At 49.4% G+C, this 17,739-nt stretch overlaps 1 protein-coding gene across 3 annotated transcripts in view; it reads left to right on the forward strand.

Annotated features, from left to right (window-relative positions):
* Window positions 1-17,739, forward strand: part of NDST1 (N-deacetylase and N-sulfotransferase 1) — a 69,247-nt gene that overhangs the window by 28,083 nt on the left and 23,425 nt on the right. For all 3 annotated transcript variants that reach the window (XM_029216246.1, XM_029216247.1, XM_029216249.1), the window contains exons 2-4: window positions 1,659-2,555; window positions 8,897-9,391; window positions 12,246-12,333. In XM_029216246.1, the coding sequence (XP_029072079.1) occupies window positions 2,043-2,555; window positions 8,897-9,391; window positions 12,246-12,333 (1,096 nt within the window). In that variant the 5' untranslated portion in view covers window positions 1,659-2,042. The remainder of the gene's footprint in view (window positions 1-1,658; window positions 2,556-8,896; window positions 9,392-12,245; window positions 12,334-17,739) is intronic.

The raw sequence follows: 17,739 nt of genomic DNA on the forward strand, positions 1-17,739 counted from the left end.
TGTTTTCCACTTTAACAATATATATGGTAATTATATTTCTTTTTTTTCTTTTTTTTTTTTTTTTTAATTTTTGGCTGCATTGGGTCTTCGTTGCTCCGTGCAGGCTTTCTCTGGTTGCGGTGAGCGGGGGCTACTCTTCTTAGCGGTGCGCGGGCTTCTCATTGCAGTGACTTCTCTTGTTGCGGAGCGTGGGCTCTAGGCGCGCAGGCTTCAGTAGTTGTGGCGCATGGGCTTAGTTGCTCTGCGCGGCATGTGGGATCTTCCTGGACCAGGGCTCGAACCCATGTCCCCTGCATTGGCAGGCAGCTTCTTAACCACTGCGCCACCAGGGAAGTCCTGGTAATTATATTTCTATGTCAGTAAATGTCCTCCTTCAACATATTGTAAATGGCTGCCTGGGATTCCATCACATGCTTGCATTATAATTGCTAAAGACAATCCCCTATGGTTGGGCATTTGCTATTATAAACATCCGTTGCTGTTATAAACAGCACTGGGATTCGTATTCTTGTGGGGAAATCTTGACACACTTCTGCAATTACTCCCTGTAGGATAAGTTCCTAGAAGTACAATCGTAGGGTCTCTAGTATACTGTATCTACGCTAAGCATACCATATAGTCTTGGGCTGGGAGGGATATTGAAGATCTTCCCCCCAACCCCGATTCTGCGTCTGAGGCTCACATTCCCTCCCTGGCAGCAGCCCAGTCCCTCATACCTTCTGTGCTTGTCCCCGTCTCCCATCTCCAGGGGAGCTCTTCTGCCAGCTTTCAGCGGCTGCCCCCACTCATGTTAAAGGGAGACTGGAGGACCGTGGTATGGGGGGGCGCTGTTTGGGTGAGGATGTTGGGCAACTTGGGATCCTCAGGTTGGGGGGTTCAGTCGCCTGCTGTCCTTGTGCCACTGTGGGCACGTACCCTGAGGATGAGAGATGCCTGTTGCATTAAGGGGCAGGTAGCGACAGCTGCGATTTCTTGAGTGTTGCTTATGCCGGGCTCCTCTGACAGGTTTGCTCACTTATCCCTCGGCCCCACCCCGCTGCTGCAGGGGTGGTGCTTTCCAGATGAGACCACTGGTGTTTGAGAGGGGCTCCTAGCACAGCCAAGCTGCTGATGCCTCACAGCCCTGAGTTTGAATCCTAGCCTGAGCCTTAGTCTTTTCGTCTGTCAGATGGGGCTGCTGGGTGCATTCAGAGAAATGGGTGGGGAGGCACGTGGGGAAGTGAGGGGAAGATGGTGAGAACGTGGTGTTGGGTCGTGATTTAGAATTCCACCTCTAGCTCCTAGGCCTTGCAAATGTTTATTGTCTCACTTTGTCCTTCCTGCTTCTGGAGTTTTCTTGGTTTAGTCTTGGACTGATCATTATGATAAATAGCAACTATCATTGTAGACATCATATGCTAGGTACTGCCCAGTGTGATTTATACATATTACTGGATGTAATCTCCCAGCCTCTTGTGAGGCAGGTACTGTTGTCAACAAATGGGGAGGCTGAGGCTCAGAGAGATTGACAGGCTTGCCCCAAATCATGAACTCAGGTTGGGTAGCGGTCATTGAATCTGGGCCCACCGCGAGGTCAGGACCTGTGGGTCCACAGTCAGCGGACCCCCGGAGCCCACACTCTGACTTTCCGCCTTCTGACTCTCCTCCTCTCTCCACAGCCTTAGCCCCGGGGGCCCCACCGAGCGAGCGGCATGCGGCACCCCCAGGCATGCCCAGCATCCTTCAGCCCACTGCCCAGCCCCCCCAGGAGGCCCTAACGCCCTGGGGCACTTCTGCTGTGCACAGGACCACGTGGGGGTTTGCCATGGTGACATAAAGGGGCGCGGAGGAAGGAAGGAGCGCAACCAGCCGCGGACTGCACCCCTGGCTGGGAGGAAGGGCCGGGGCCCAGATCCTCCACTGCCACTGCCCACTTCGGGCCTTGCTCGTTGAGTCTCTGTGAACTTGTTGGTCGGTGGACAACTTGGGAGTCTTCTCCTGCGTGGGGCCTTGGGGCAGCCGGGGCGGCCGGGCCCCCGGTGGCCGAGGTCTCGGGGGCCAGGATGCCCGCCCTGGCGCGCCTCCGCAGGCTGTGTCGGCACATGTCCCCACAGGCTGTACTTTTCCTGCTGTTCGCCTTCTGCCTGTTCAGCGTTTTTGTCTCGGCCTACTACCTATATGGCTGGAAGCGGGGCCTGGAGCCCTCGGTGGACGCCCCCGAGCCTGACTGCGGGGACCCGCCGCCCGTGGCCCCCAGCCGCCTGCTGCCACTCAAGCCCATACAGGTGGCTGCCCCTTCCCGCACGGACCCGTTGGTGCTGGTGTTCGTGGAGAGCCTCTACTCCCAGCTGGGCCAGGAGGTGGTGGCCATCCTGGAGTCTAGCCGCTTCAAGTACCGCACAGAGATTGCACCGGGCAAGGGTGACATGCCCACACTCACCGACAAGGGCCGTGGCCGCTTCGCCCTCATCATCTATGAGAACATCCTCAAGTACGTCAACCTGGATGCCTGGAACAGGGAGCTGCTGGACAAGTATTGCGTGGCCTACGGCGTGGGCATCATCGGCTTCTTCAAGGTACGTGGGGAGCGGGTCCCCGAGCTGTGGAGAGCTCCAGCTGAGTTTGATTCTTATCCCCACACTTGCTAACTGGGTGTCTGACTCTCCTCACCTGTAAAATGGGTGTAATGGTAACACCTCCTCCTAGGTTGTCATGAAAGGTAAGTGGGTGAGTGTAGGTAAGGCACTTGGAGTGCCTGGCGTCTAGTAGGTACTTTTTAAGTATTAGCTTTCATTGGAAGCACACGACAGGGGCATTGCCTTCCACGCATGGGGCCCGGCACACAGCAGGCTCGTGCCTAAGGGAGGCCCCAGGGATGGGTGCAAGGGAGGAGAGCATACGCTCTGCTGGGTCCCTCAAAACGTTTCATGGCAGTCCTCCCAATGGATGAGGTGTGTCCCTGTTTTGCAGATGGGCAAACCAAGGCTCAGGAGGATTAAGTTAGGTCACAGGAGGCCATGTAGCCAGTAAGTGGGAGAGCCAGGGTCTGAACCCAGACTTAGACAGTTGGGGGCTCTGGGTCCTGCGCCCTTTCCTCTTGGCTGTGGAGGGGTGTGGAGTTTATGTACCTCTTGAACCAGAGCCATTTTGCGTTGGAAGAAAGAGGAGAAAGAAATCCCAGTGGACCGGTGAGCTGCTCTGGGCTCCGCGGGGTACCCAGAGCAACTGCTAGGACCACAGCCCTTGCTGAAAGTGTCGTGGAGGAGCTGTCCTTGGGGAGGAGGTTGTGAACAGCTGGACGGGGGATCCAGAGGCTCTGGTCAGAGAACTCTGACGCGCAAGCTGGGTGGTTGGGACTGTAGTTGGGTGCTCGGGGGTGTTTGTTCCATCATTCAGCAAATACTGAGTGCTTACCATGTTCCAGGTCCTTCGCTAGGCACTGGGGACACAGTGGTTATCGAAGTGTGCAAAGTCCCGGCTGTGGTGCTGTGGACATTTCAGTGCAGTGGGTGACTAGACAGTGAACAAATAAACATACCATGTGACAGGTGGTGATAAGTACAAAAAAAAAAAAGAAAGCGGGGAAGGGCACTGGGTGATGGATATGGGCAGTTGGTGCTGGTTTTGATAGAATGCATTACCAGTGCTGTCATCTTTGATAAAGTGAGCAGAAGGGAGTGAGAGGAGCCCGTGGCTCTCTGTGCAAAGGGCCTTCCAGGCAGAGGGGACAGTAAACACATGGGTCCCAAGGCCGGCTCTTGCTTGGCGTGAGTGGGGAGAGGAGCAGGAGATGGGTCAGAAGTGGGCCGTGTCCACCAATGGCTGCTCGTTCGTCCCCAGGCGTTGGCGGCGCAGCCTCGCCCTGGACCCGTGCTCTGTGCTGGGAGGAGCCTGGTCTAGCTGAGGGTTTCTCACGGCTGTGTTCTTTCATGCACTAATGGATCGGGTTGCTCTGCCACTAAAACAGGTTTTGTGGGCCAAGAAATTGAAGGCCCTTAGAAGTCCTGCAGTAGAGCAACCTGGTGAGATTTGTTCCCCAGCTGGCTTAATGACAAAACCCTTTATTTCATGGCTCACTGTCTGGGAAACGCTGGCCCGGTTTATGGCTGGGTAGTGGCATAGCGTCAGACAGCTTCATTGTCTGTTTCCCTTTGCTCCTGGACTCTGTTCCCTTTCCTGCCATGAACTTCATTAGGCTTGATTCAGAGCCCCAGGCCTGAAACACATCACAATGGCTGACACTTTCCGAGTGCTCACCCAGTGCCACGCACGTCCTACGTGCTTTATGTGAATTAACACATTTGACCCTCATAAACCATCCTCCAAGCCAGGTGGATGTCATCTGATTTAAGAGAGAAGGAAACTGAGGCAAAGAGGGGTGAAGCAATGTGCCCACACTCTCACCTCTAATAAGCACAGACCTAGGGTTTGAACCCAGGTGGTCTGGCTCCAGAGGCTTTATTCCTTACACTGTGGGATGAGTCCAGGAACTTCAAATACCATTTATTCTATTTAGTAGAATTTGCATCAGAGGCCACAACTGGTGCACAGAGCTCCCACAGTCTGTGGGGACCAAGTAGTGGGCTGTGGTCATTGGGCACAGTCGGTACACCATAGCTTGGATCCTATCAGGCCCCAGTTCCTTGCTCTACAGAAGGTGAACACGAGGCCCAAGGAGGGGCAGGGAGGTGCTCAGAGTCTCCCCGTGGGGTCAGTGGCAATTCCAGGTCTCCATGCTCTTCCTACCCTGCTGTGTAAGACGAGACCCCTCCTTGGTTTTGATCAGGGGCCTGTGACTTTATGCTCTAACGGGAGCCATCTGGTGGTCAAGCTGCATCCTTCTGCTCTTCTGCAAGGCCTGCTTCAATGCTATGCATCGGGCTTGGGACTCCAGGGATCTGGAGGCGCTCACTTTCCAATGCCCACTGGCACTGGATTCCCAGGTCAGTGGGAGAGCAGGGGCTGAAAAGTCCAGACTCTGGTTCAACTCATTCTGTCACTTCTAGGCAGAGTGACCTTGGGCAGGATAGTCAACCCATCTGTGAAGTGGGGGCCAATCACAGCACCACCTCACTGTGCCATGTTGAAGATGGGACAGTGGATGGGAAGCATTAGCCCAGTGCCTGGTACCCAGAGCCACCCAATAAATGGCAGCTGGCATGCCTTGTCATCTCACCTCAGCACACATAGCTGGTGGTAGCTCTTTATCTGTCTTGTGGCTTGGCCAGCATGTGCCCCTGAGGACCCTGAGGGTGGGAGCGGGTCTTCATCAGTAGCCCCATTTCCTGTCTCAGCCTTGCAGCTCCAGGTGCCCCGGGGTTGAGCACATCCTGGTAGAGGCCTGACAAGGGCCACTGATGCTTGATTGCACACTTGCTACATGCCAGACCCTGAGCTCATTGCTTTGCAGACCTTATCGTATGTAACTCTCACAGCTACCCTGTGAAGTGGGCACTTTATTTTCAGGTGAGGACTCAAGGCTCAGAAAGTTACGTGGCTCTCTAGACCAACACAGCTAATAAGTCAGAGCCAGGATTCGACCACCATGCTCAGCCCTTCTAAGCCAACCACGGGTGAGCGCGTCGGAGCAAACTGACCGACGGATGTGGGACGTGAGGCCCTGAGAGGTAGCACCTTGGGGACCCCAAGGTTCTCAAGGTCATGCAGTCAATTACTACCTAAGTCTGTACTAGGTCTCCCATTCCCTGGTCAGGGCTCTTCCTTCCTCTGCCTGATGACCCCACTGGAAGATTTGGTGTCTCCTGCGTGGGTCCCCAGCGCCGAGCAACAGGAGGGATTCCCCTCCCATGGGGCGAGGCCCGCAGTGGGGGTCAGTCTCTGCGATGCTGAGGCTTACTCTCCATTCCCTTCCCCAGATGGTTGCTTTCACTGCGGACTGGGGTGGACAGTCGGCAACTTGGCTTTCTCCCTTCCTTGATGCCTCCCAGCTGGGCAGCTGGCTGAGCTGCCAGCGCCTGGCAGTCAGCTCAGAGTCGGGGCTTTGAAATGGGATCCCTCAGTGCCTGTGATCCAGTGTGGCCTCCCAGGCCACAGCAGGTGATGGACAGGGCCTGAAATGTCGCTGGCCCCCACTGCCTTTGTCCCCAGTGCTGGCTTAGTGGTCTTGGGGAGCCGGGGGGCTGAGGGAGGGGCCTCTCAGTTTGGGGCTGTCAACACCAGACAGAGGCTGGCTCAGGACAGGGTGGGAGTTGGCAGGTACTCCTGGTGTGTGGAGAGTCAAATGCATGCCCTTTATCTCAGTTTACGAGGCAAGGGCCCTGCAGAGCCTTCGTGGGAATTAGAAAAAAGCACTTCTGCATGAAGGTTATTACTAAAAGGCACCCTGGGCAGATGTCGCTCTACTTGAGGCCCAGGGCTCAGCCCTCAGCTGAGTGTCCTTGTTCAGTGCTCACGTGGTGAGCTCTCCAGGGTGGCCCTGTGTACCACTGTGCCTGCCTCTCCAACCTCATTTGCTGCCCTTTGTCCACTCTTGATTCATCCCACCCCACTCATTCTTCACACAGTGGCCAGATGGATCTTTTTAACATGCAAATTGGAACCTGTCATCCCTCTGTCCAAAACCCTTTGATGGAGTCTTTGATGGCTTCCCACTGCCACTTCAAGCCTCTAGGGTCCTGCAGGTCTGGTCCCAGCTGACCTTTCTGCCTCATCTCCTCTCCTCCCTCTTGATCACTCTGCTGGCCTCTTGATATTCCTTGACTGTGCTGAGCTCTCTCCAACCTCAGGGCCTTTGCACTTGCTGTTCTTTGAACTTGGCTCCCACCTCTCCCCTAGTTGATGCTTACTTAGTCCCTTTCTCCAGGAAGCCTCTCTTGAGCCAGCTGACTATGCCCAGTTATCTACTCTTCTAGGACTATGAACCTCCTCTGTGTAGCATGTGTCACATTGAAGTTTACGTATATTTCTGCTATATTGATTACTCTCTTTCTTCTCTGCTCGCCTTTACAGTTCACGAGGGCAGGAGCCATGTCTGTTTTTCTCACTGTATCCCTGTTACTTAACACAGTGCCTGGCATAGTGAACAATTGTGGGATAAACAATGAAACCCGTAATGAAAAGCTGTCATGTGCCAGGTATTTGGGATCTGTCTGTTCTTCTTTCTTTTTAAAAATCCAGTTACTCATCCGATATGCGTTTGCTCCCACTCGGTGTCAAGCCTGTGCTGGCACCAGGGATCCAAGGTGGAAGTGACATAGTACTTGCCCTTGAGAGGGTGCAGACTGGTGGGGGAGACTCTGAACATATAATGAAGCAGCCAGGGTGAGAAGTGCTACAGCTGAGGCTTTAATGCCCCAGGGAGGCTAATGAAGAGAAGAGGGTAGATGCATGTTTCCTTCCTCCCTCCCTCCCTCCCTCCCTCCCTCCCTCCCTCCCTCCCTCCTTCCCTCCTTCCCTCCTTCCTTCCTTCCTTCCTTCCTTTCTTGCTGCGTTGGGTCTTCGTTGCTGCATGTGGGCTTGGGCGGGGGCTAATCTGCATTGCGATGCGCGGGCTTCTCATTGCCGTGGCTTCTCTTTTTGCACAGCATAGGCTCTAGGTGCTCAAGCTTCAGTAGTTGTGGCATGCGGGCTCTAGAGCGCAGGCTCGGTAGTTGTGGCGCACGGGCTTAGTTGCTCCGTGGCATGTGGGATCTTCCCGGACCAGGGCTCAAACCTGTGTCCCCTGCATTGGCAGGTGGATTCTTAACCACTGTGCCACCAGGGAAGTCCTGATGCATGGGGTTTTGAAGGATGAGCAGTTTGTCAGGCCAAGAAGACCAAAAGGAGTTGGCACAGGGACAAGGACAAATTGTACTGTATCCAGAGGCAGGTGGCTGGGAGGGTGAGGGATAAGGAGCAGGGGCTGTGAGTCTAGGGAAGAGGAAAAGGGGGTGCTGTGGGTACTGCCTGCAGGTTCCCAGGGAGCTGACAGCAGCGGGTCCTGGGAGGAGAGGGAGGCACAGGGAGCTGGGCTCCTCTGGGACGTAGCCTTGGGAGTGCTGGGGGCACATGGGGGTTGGGAGCACAGTGGGCAGAGTGTCTGCTCCTGCACTCCCAGAAGATACCTCGTCTTTGATCTCTTCTCTGTTGGCATCCGCCCAGGATTTCTCCTGAAGAAAGGATTGTGACAAAAGCCAGCTTGGAAACCCCAGGCAGGGGAGCCTGGTGGTCAGGTGTGTGGGCTCAGGGGTCAGCCATCTGGCTGTGAGGTGTGGCTCGTTCTGACCACGGTGCAACTCAGGGCAGCACTGCCCTCAGAGCCTGGGTATCCTCGTCTGTGAAGTGGGGATGACAGAGGAACCCTCCTCCTGAGGCTGATGTGAGGACTGAACGAGCAATGGGCGATGCTGCTGGCCCTGTTCTAAGCACTTTGCGGGAGCCAACGCTCAGCCTCCTCCATCACCCCTTGAGGGATTTACCATTCTTGGCCATGTTTTACAGCAGAGGAAACTGAGGCGCGGGGAGGTTACCTGACTTGCCCAAGGCCACGCAGTCTGGTGGCGGAATCCATGCTCTGCACTGCTAGACTTTCATGTGTGTGATTTTGGACAAGTTACTTAGCGTTTCTGGGCCTAGTCTCCTTGTCTGTATAATGGGAATGGCAGTGATGCCTCCATCGTGGGGTCACTGTGAGGATTACGGCACCCCTTCATGTGAAGTGCACGAGCTTGGTTCCTGGCTTTGGTGAGCACGGCATGTGTGTTAGCTGGTATGTTACGATGACAGGCAGAGCGGGGTTTGCACCGCTAGGTCAGCACAGGATCAGGAATGTGGCGAGCCCTCTGTGAATGTTAGTGAGTACTGTTGACATGACTGTTATGAGTCCACAACTGATACTCCGTGGTCTCTTGGGGCTGTGGTTCTGACGGCTCTCTTCCCCCCCCCCCGCCCCGCCCCGCCCCGCCCCACCCGGCTGCAGGCCAATGAGAACAGCCTGCTGAGCGCGCAGCTCAAAGGTTTCCCCCTGTTCCTGCACTCCAACCTCGGCCTGAAGGACTGCAGCATCAACCCCAAGTCCCCGCTGCTGTACGTGACGCGGCCCAGCGAGGTGGAGAAGGGCGTGCTGCCCGGCGAGGACTGGACCGTATTCCAGTCGAACCACTCCACCTACGAGCCTGTGCTCCTGGCCAAGACGCGGTCGTCCGAGTCCATCCCGCACCTGGGCGCGGATGCCGGCCTTCATGCCGCGCTGCATGCCACTGTGGTCCAGGACCTGGGCCTCCACGACGGAATCCAGCGCGTGCTGTTCGGCAACAACCTCAACTTCTGGCTGCACAAGCTTGTCTTCGTCGACGCCGTGGCCTTCCTCACAGGCAAGCGCCTCTCGCTGCCTCTGGACCGCTACATCCTGGTGGACATTGACGACATCTTTGTGGGCAAGGAGGGCACGCGCATGAAGGTGGAGGACGTGAAGGTATGGCTGGGGGCGCCAGACCGTGTAGGGTGGGCCTCGCCACCTTCAGACCTTACTGTCCCCATCGTGACTTTGCTGTCTGCACCTCCTCTGTGCTGTCAGTCCCCCTCCCTTGGCCACTTGGTTTTATTGTCTTATTAGAAGCAAGTGCCATTTAAAATTATTTGAAGTATTGAATATACAGGAATTTTGCCTCCGGTTATATGGAGCTCAAGAATATAACTACGGAGAGATGGTAGCTGTGCAGAGTACCTACCTCTTAATCCAGACATGATTTTTAACTCTCAAAAATGTTTGTGTCAGTACCAAAGCTCCTACAAAACTCCTAAAACAAGAATTAGAGTGTGAATCATATACAAGGCATACTTTAACTGCGGTCTGTATAGATAGTGAAAGGCATGTGTTTAATTCAAAAAATGTTTACCAAACTAAACTAACTGTATGTAAAAGCATTTTGCAAACCATGAAATTTTACACATGTATCACTATAAAAGAGAAGCCTGCAAATTAAGACCATTTTCATCTACTCACTACTTTACTCAGAGTTGTATGCAAAAGGAACAACATCACTAGTGTAAATGGGGAAATCAGTATCGGTTGCCATAAATCGCGGGCAACCATAACAATAGATCCAATGAAAACGAAACAGAGGATTAAATTCTAGCGAAGTACCGCTGCCTACTGATGACCTGTCCTCTCTTATACGAGATTAGTGAGAGTTAGAAACGTATTAGCACCAAACCAAGACTTCTTTTTGACGATAGGAGGAGGATTGAAAAAGAGACTTAATTAAGAGGAATGCTTTCCTCCGTGTGGGTGCGGTGTTGGGATTGGCCGTGGGTCCTGGAAGGAAGGCCCTGGGCTGGGGCAGGGGGCGGGGTCCATCGTCCTCCTGCCTTGGTCTAGAGTGAACTCTCTGCTCCTCCGTACACCTCCAGGGGAGAGCAGAGCAGTTGATGCTGAGGAGCAGGCACTGTCTGGGGAGTCAAGACCTGGGTTCCAGTCCCAATCTGCTCCTAACTGACTGGGTGACTTGGGCAAGTCCCTTCCACTGTCTGAGCTTCAGCGGTGAAATGACAAGGTGGGGTGGATGGGAAGGACCTGGATGGCTGGGGTGAGGGGGCATGTGCAGATGCCAGGCTCTGAGCCCTCCCGGCTCTACCTCTGGGACAGAGCAGTGTTGCTTTGATCTGCTTTACCCATTGGGTCTGCTCCTGAGATTTCACTTCCTCAGGGGCTCCCCTATTGAAAGAAAGTTTTGAGACTCCTGTTGAGCCTTCCAGCTCTGAGGCGTCATGCAATGCCCCGACCCACCTCTAGCAAAGTAGCTTACTCTGTTTTCTCCTTAGGACGTTCTTCAGGTGGCCCAACCTTGCTCTCTCCTGCTGTAACCTAGGTCTTTGCTTCCTGTCCAGGATGAGTCCTTGAGACTGGTCCAGGGTCGACCCCATGAGGAAATCAGGCTGCCAGGCTCACTGTGTCTCCTGTGAACCCTGGGCTTGCCCTTCTTGGTTCTTATTTTCCCCATTATTGGAATGAGAGGAATGCTAGCAGTTTGGAGCCTTTTCTGTAGAAGAATACCAAAAGAGATGCCCTCTTCAGTGTACTCAGCCCAGTGCAGACTGTAGAGCTCTATGCCAGCCAGGTCCCATTTGCTTTAAACATCCTTTTGAGTCAGAAAGGGCAGGTTTGTTTTTTTTTTCTTTAATCCCAAGGACTGGCTACAACTGAGCTTTTCTTGCAGAGACATGAATGTTGCCTCATTAACTTGTACAGTACGGGCTGTACAGTGCAACTTAAATGATACCAACAGCAGTGCTTATTCAAGGCTTGGCAAGTGCCAGGCTCTGTGCTCAGCCCTTTCTGTGCATTGCATCATCTGATCCTCACAGCAGCTCTGTGAGGTGGGTATTGTTTTAAATCCCATTTTACAGACACTAAGACTCAGAGAGGTGAAGTAACTGGCCCAAGGCCACACAGCTAGAGCATGGGTGTCCACCAGGTAGTGCATGGCCTTGGTAAGATGCCGGTGGTGGCCCCAAGGAGGGCCAGTACTTTTTGTTTGCAAAGTGTTCTGATAGCGGGCTCTTCTTACAGGTTTCCTAGCAGGCTTGTGCATCATACCTGGTAGGGATTTTTTTGAGTCCTGACTCCAGAGGACAACTGTATGTTTGTTTCACAAGTGTCAGCATCCCTTCATTGACTTGCAAAGCACTGGGTGAGCTGTGCATGGAAACACTGCATTGCTGGGCACACAGTACGTCTCTGGAAAAGTCGTGGTCCTTTGACATCAGCCTTGCAGTCACCAACGAGGTGAAATCTCCCACATTTGACAGATGAAGACCTGAGGCTCACAGGGGCAGTGACCACAGACATGATAATGGCACTATTTTTCATCAGTTACCAAAATGCCAGGCTGTTTTACATGCAGTATCTCATTTAATCCTCCCAAGAGCCCCATGAGGGAGCTATTATTATCCCTATTTCACACCTGGGGAAACTGGGGCCTGGAGAATTTGCATAGCTTTCTCAAGGGCATGGCAGAACCAGGCTAGAGTCTATGTCTTGTCTTGCCAGAGGCCTGGTGGAGGCGGCAGCACAGGGCTGGCTTCGTGGGTATGGGACCTGTATAGTCACACAGGGCCCCATGCTTAGAAGGGGCCCATATTCAAGATAATGCTCTGCTATTTCCTTCTTGACATTTTCAACAATCTTTGAGCAAGGGTCCCTATTTTCATTTTGCTATGGGCCCTGCCAACTTTGTAGTTGGTCCTGCAGGAGCTGAACCCTTCTGGGAGGAGCGGGGAACTTCTGGCTTCCCCTCACCCCTTTCTCCCCACTCTGCCTATCCTAGGCCCTATTTGATACGCAGAACGAACTACGGACACACATCCCAAACTTCACTTTCAACCTGGGCTACTCAGGGAAATTCTTCCACACAGGTAAGTGGGCCTGGCTCTGCCCCCACTAGCAACTTCCAGGGACCCTCAACATCCAGACCCTCGGAGTGCTATGCCATGGGGTCAGCAGGTGGGCGGATGGGCCCACTTAGGGCCACATTTGACTTCTGTGGCCTCTCCCAGAGCCAGACAGCCCACAGAGCAGTCGCAGCCCCAGGCAGAGGGCATTTGGAGACAGCAGTGACACACGATGGCCCCCACTCATCTGTCCCCGGGCCTCAGACTCTGCTGTTCAGGGGGTTGGGCATCTTCTCCCTCTTGTCTCCCTCTCACCACCACCTTTTAATATTCTTTGTACTACTTCAGCCTTAGAAAGGGATTGGTTGAATTTTACGAATTTTACAGAAATACGTAGCAGAGAAAATGAAAGTGCCCTATAACTGCACCCACCCCAGAGATGAGCACTGTCACGAGTTTTTCTTTCTTTTTTTTTTTTTAATTTTATTGGAGTATAGTTAATTTACAATGTTGTGTTAGTTTCAGGTGTACAGCAGAGTCATTCAGTTATACGTATATTTATTCTTTTTTAGATTCTTTCCTCACATAGGTTATCACAGAATTTTTCTTTTTTTTTTTTGGCTGTGCTGCCTGGCTTGTGGGATCTTAGTTCCCTGACCAGGGATTGAACCCAGGCCCTCAGCAGTGAAAGTGTGGAGTCCTAAACACTGCACCACCAGGGAATTCCCTCATTACAGACTATTGGGTAGAGTTCCCTGTGCTATTCAGTAGGTCCTTGTTGCTTATCTATTTTATACATGGTAGTGTATGTTAATCCCAAGCTCCTGATTTATCCTTCCCCACCATGTTTCCCCTTAGGTAACCATAAGTTAGGTAACCATTTTTGATATCTGTAAGTCTGTTTCTGTTTTGTAAATAAGTTCATCTGTATCATTTTTTTAAAAATTAGCTTTCACATATGAGAGATATGATATTTGCCTTTCTCTGTCTGGCTTAGTTAGTATGATAATCTCTAGGTCCATCCATGTTGCTGCAAATGGCATTATTTCATTCATTTTTATGGCTGTGTAATATTCCATTGTATATATGTACCACATCTTTTTAATCCATTTGTCTGTTGATGGACATTTAGGTTGCTTCCGTGTCTTGGCTGTTGTAAATAGTGCTGCAGTGAACATTGGCGTGCGTGTATCTTTTCAAATTATGGTTTTCTCTGGATATATGCCCAGGACTGGGATTACTGGATCATATGGTAGTTCTATTTTTGGTTTTTTAAGGAACCTCCTTACTGTTTTCCATAGTGGTTGTACTAATTTACATTCTCACCAACAGTATAGGAGGGTTCCCTTTTCTCTGCACCCTCTCCAGCATTTATTATTTGTAGACTTTTTTTTTGTTGCACTGCATGGCATGTGGGATCTTAGTTCCCTCATCAGAGATTGAATCCACATCCCCTGCATTGGAAGCACGGAGTCTTAACCACTGGACTGCCAGGGAAGTCCCATTAATTTCTCTTTCTCATCTTTTGTTGTTAGTGCATAGTAATGTAAGAGATTTCTCTGTATTCATTTTGTATCCTGCAACTTTACCAAATTCATTGATGAGCTCTAGTAGTTTTCTTGTATCATCTTTAGGATATTCTATGTATAGTATAATGTCATCTTCAAACAGTGACAGGTTTACTACTTCTTTTCCAATTTGGATTCCTTTTATTTCTTTTTCTTCTCTGATTGCCGTAGCTAGGACTTCAAAAACCATGTTGAATAAAAGTGGTGATGGTGGACATCCTTGCCTTGTTCCTGATCTTACAGGGAATGCTTTCAGCTTTCCACCATTGAGAATGATGTTAGCTGTGGGTTTGTCATATATGGCCTTTATTATGTTGGGGTAAGTTCCTTCTATGCCTACTTTCTTGAGAGTTTTTATCATAAATAGGTGTTGAATTTTGTCAAAAGCTTTTTCTGCATCTATTGAGATGATCGTATGATTTTTATTCTTCAGTTTATTAATGTGGTGTATCACATTGATTGATTTGCAGAAGAATCCTTGCATCCTTGGGATAAATCCCCTTGATCATGGTGTGTGATCCTTTTAATCTGTTGCCGGATATGATTTGCTAGTATTCTGTTGAGTATTTTTGCATCTATGTTCATCAGTGATATTGGCCTTTAATTTTCTTTTTTTGTGGTATCTTTGCCAGGTGTTGGTATCAGGGTGATGGTGACCTCATAGAAAGAGCTTGGGAGTATTCCTTCCTGTGTAATTTTTTGGAAGAGTTTCAGAAGGATAGGTGTTAACTCTTCTCTAAATGTTTGATAGAATTCACCTGTGAAGCCATCTGTCATGGACTTTGGTTGGGAGTTTTTTAATCACTGTTTCAATTTCAGTACTTGTGATTGGTATGTTCATATTTTCTATTTCTTCCTGGTTCAGTCTTGGAAAGTTGTAGCTTTTTAAGAATTTTTTTTTTTTTTTTTTTTGCGGTACGCGGGCCTCTCACTGTTGTGGCCTCTCCCGTTGTGGAGCACAGGCTCCGGATGCGCAGGCTCAGCGGCCATGGCTCACGGGCCTAGCCACTCCGCGGCATGTGGGATCTTCCCGGACCGGGGCATGAACCCGTGTCCCCTGTATCGGCAGGCAGACTCTCAACCACTGCGCCACCAGGGAAGCCCTAAGAATTTTTCCATTTCTTCTGGGTTGTCCATTTTAGTGGCCCATAGTTGCCTGTATGTATTTTATTGGCCCATAGTTGCCTGTATCATTGTCTATGATCCTTTGTATTTCTGTGGTGTCCACTGTAACTTCTCCTTTTTCATTTCTAATTTTATGGATTTGAATTCTCCCTTTTTTTCCTGATGAGTATGGCAAAAGGTTTATCAATTTTGTTTATCTTTTTAAAGAACCAGCTTTTAGTTTCATTGATCTTTTCTATTGTTTTCTTTGTCTCTATTTCATTTATTTCTGCTCTGATCTTTATGGTTTCTTTTCTTCTACTAATTTTGGGTTTTCTTTGTTCTTCTTTCTCTAGTTGCTTTAGGTGTAAGGTTAGGTTGTTTATTAGCCTATTAATCTCTGAATAACCTTTATTCAGAGATTTTTCTTGTTTCCTGAGGTAAGATTGTATTGCTGTAAACGTCCCTCTTAGAACAGCTTTTGCTGCATCCCATAGGTTTTGGACTGTTGTATTTTCATTGTCACTTGTCTCTAGGTATTTTTTGATTTCCTCTTTGACTTCTTCAGAGATTCGTGGGTGGTTTAGTAACATATTGTTTAGCCTCCATGTGTTTGTGTTTTTTAAAGTTTTTTTTCCTGTCATGAATTTCTAATCTCATAGTGTTGTGGTCAGAAAAGATGCTTGATGTGATTTCAGTTTTCTTAAATTTACCAAGGCTTGATTTGTGGCCCAAGATGTGATCTATCCTGGAGAATGTTCCATGAGCACTTGAGAAGAATGTATACTCTGCTGCTTTCAGATGGAATGTCCTCTAAATATCAGTTAAGTTCATCTGGTCTAAGGCTTGTGTTTCCTTGTAGATTTTCTGTCTGGATCATCTGTCCATTGGTGTTAGTGGGGTGTTAAAGTCCCCCACTATTATTGTGTTACTGTTCATTTCCCCTTTTATGGCTGTTAGCATTTGCCTTATGTATTGAGGTGCTCCTATGTTGGGTGCATATATATTTACAATTGTTATATCTTCTTCTTGGATTGATCCCTTGATCGTTATGTAGTGTCCTTCCTTGTCTCTTGTAAGAGTCTTTATTTTAGAGTCTATTTTGTTTGATATGAGTATTGCTACTCCAGCTTTCTTTTGATTTGCATTTGCATGGAATATCTTTTTCTGTCCCCTCACTTTCAGTCTGTCTGTGTCCCTGTGTCTGAAGTGGGTCTCTTGTAGACGACATATATATGGGTCTTGTTTTTGTATCCATTCAGCGAGCCCATGTCTTTTGGTTGAAGCATTTAATCCATTTAATTTAAGGTAATTATTTAAATGTATATTCCTATTGCCATTTTGTTAATTGTTTTAGACTTGTTTTTGGAGGTCTTTTTTCTTCCCTTCCTCTTTTGTCCTCTTCTCTTGTGATTTGATGTCTATCTTTAGTATTGTGTTTGGATTGCTTTTTCTTTTTTTGTGTGTGTGTGTCTGTTGTAGACTTTTGGTGTGCAGTTTCCATGAGGTTTTGATATAGCAGACTGTATATGTACAAGATTGTTTTAAGTTGCTGGTCTCTTAATTTCCAGTGCATTTCCAATATCCTGCATTTGTACTCTCCTCTTGATTGCTGGTTTTGATACCATATTTGTGTGTGGATGATTTCCTACCTTTACTTTATGTTGCCTTTACTGGTGAGTTTTCCTATTTATAATTCTCTTGATTCTAGTTGTGGCCTTTTCTTTTCTGCCTAGAGAAGTTCCTTTAGGATTTGTTCTAAGGCTGGTTTGGTGGTGCTGAATTCACTTTGCTTTTACTTGTCTGTAAAGCTTTGATTTCTCCATCAACTCTGAACGAGAGCCTTGCTGGGTATTCTTGGTTGTAGGTTTTTCCCTTTTATCACTTTAAATATATCGTGCCACTCCCTTCTGGCCTGCAGAGTTTCTGCCGAAAAATCAGCTGATGACCTTTTGGGGATTCCCTTGTATGTTATTTGTTGCTTTTCCCTTGTTGCTTTTAATAATTTTTCTTTGTCTTTAATTTTTGTCAGTTTGATTAATATGTGTCTCGGCACGCTCCTCCTTGGGTTTATCTTGTATTGGACTCTGCATTTTCTGGACTTGAGTGACTGGTTCCTTCTCCTGTTAGGGAAGTTTTCTGCTATAATATCTTCATATATTTCCTCAGGCCCTTTCTCTCTCTCTTCTCCTTCTGGGACCCCTATAATGCAAATGTTGGTGCATTTAATGTTGTTCCAGAGGTCTCTGAGACTGTCCTCATTTCTTTTCATTCTTTTTTCTTTATTCTGTTCTGTGGCAGTGATTTCTACCATTCTGTCTTCCAGCTCACTGATTCATTCTTCTGCTTCAGTTATTCTGCTGTTGATTCCTTCTAGTGTATTTTTCATTCCAGTTATTGTATTCTTCATCTCTGTTTGTTCGTTAAATCTCTAGCTCTTTGTTAAACATCTCTTGTATCTTCACAATCTGTGCTTCTATTCTTTCTCCAAGATCTTGGATCATCTTTACTATCATTACTCTAAATTCTTCTTCAGGTAGGTTGCCTGTCTCCATTTCATTTAATTGTTCTTGTGAGTTTTTATCTTGTTCCTTCATCTGGAATGAGTTTATTTTTTAATTTTGAGTCTTAAGGGTTGAGGTTGAAGGCTCAGGGTTGCCTGGTGCATATTTGCCCTCCTCTTGGGGGCTTTCCCAAGGTCCTCACAAGCTGCCCCTTGGGACTGGGCAGAAGGGAACAGCCTCTGAGTAGTCATCTG

This window comes from Monodon monoceros, unplaced genomic scaffold (genome assembly GCF_005190385.1).
Source record: "Monodon monoceros isolate NGI ecotype Baffin Bay Population unplaced genomic scaffold, NGI_Narwhal_1 Super_Scaffold_12, whole genome shotgun sequence".
Classification (NCBI taxonomy): domain Eukaryota; kingdom Metazoa; phylum Chordata; class Mammalia; order Artiodactyla; family Monodontidae; genus Monodon; species Monodon monoceros.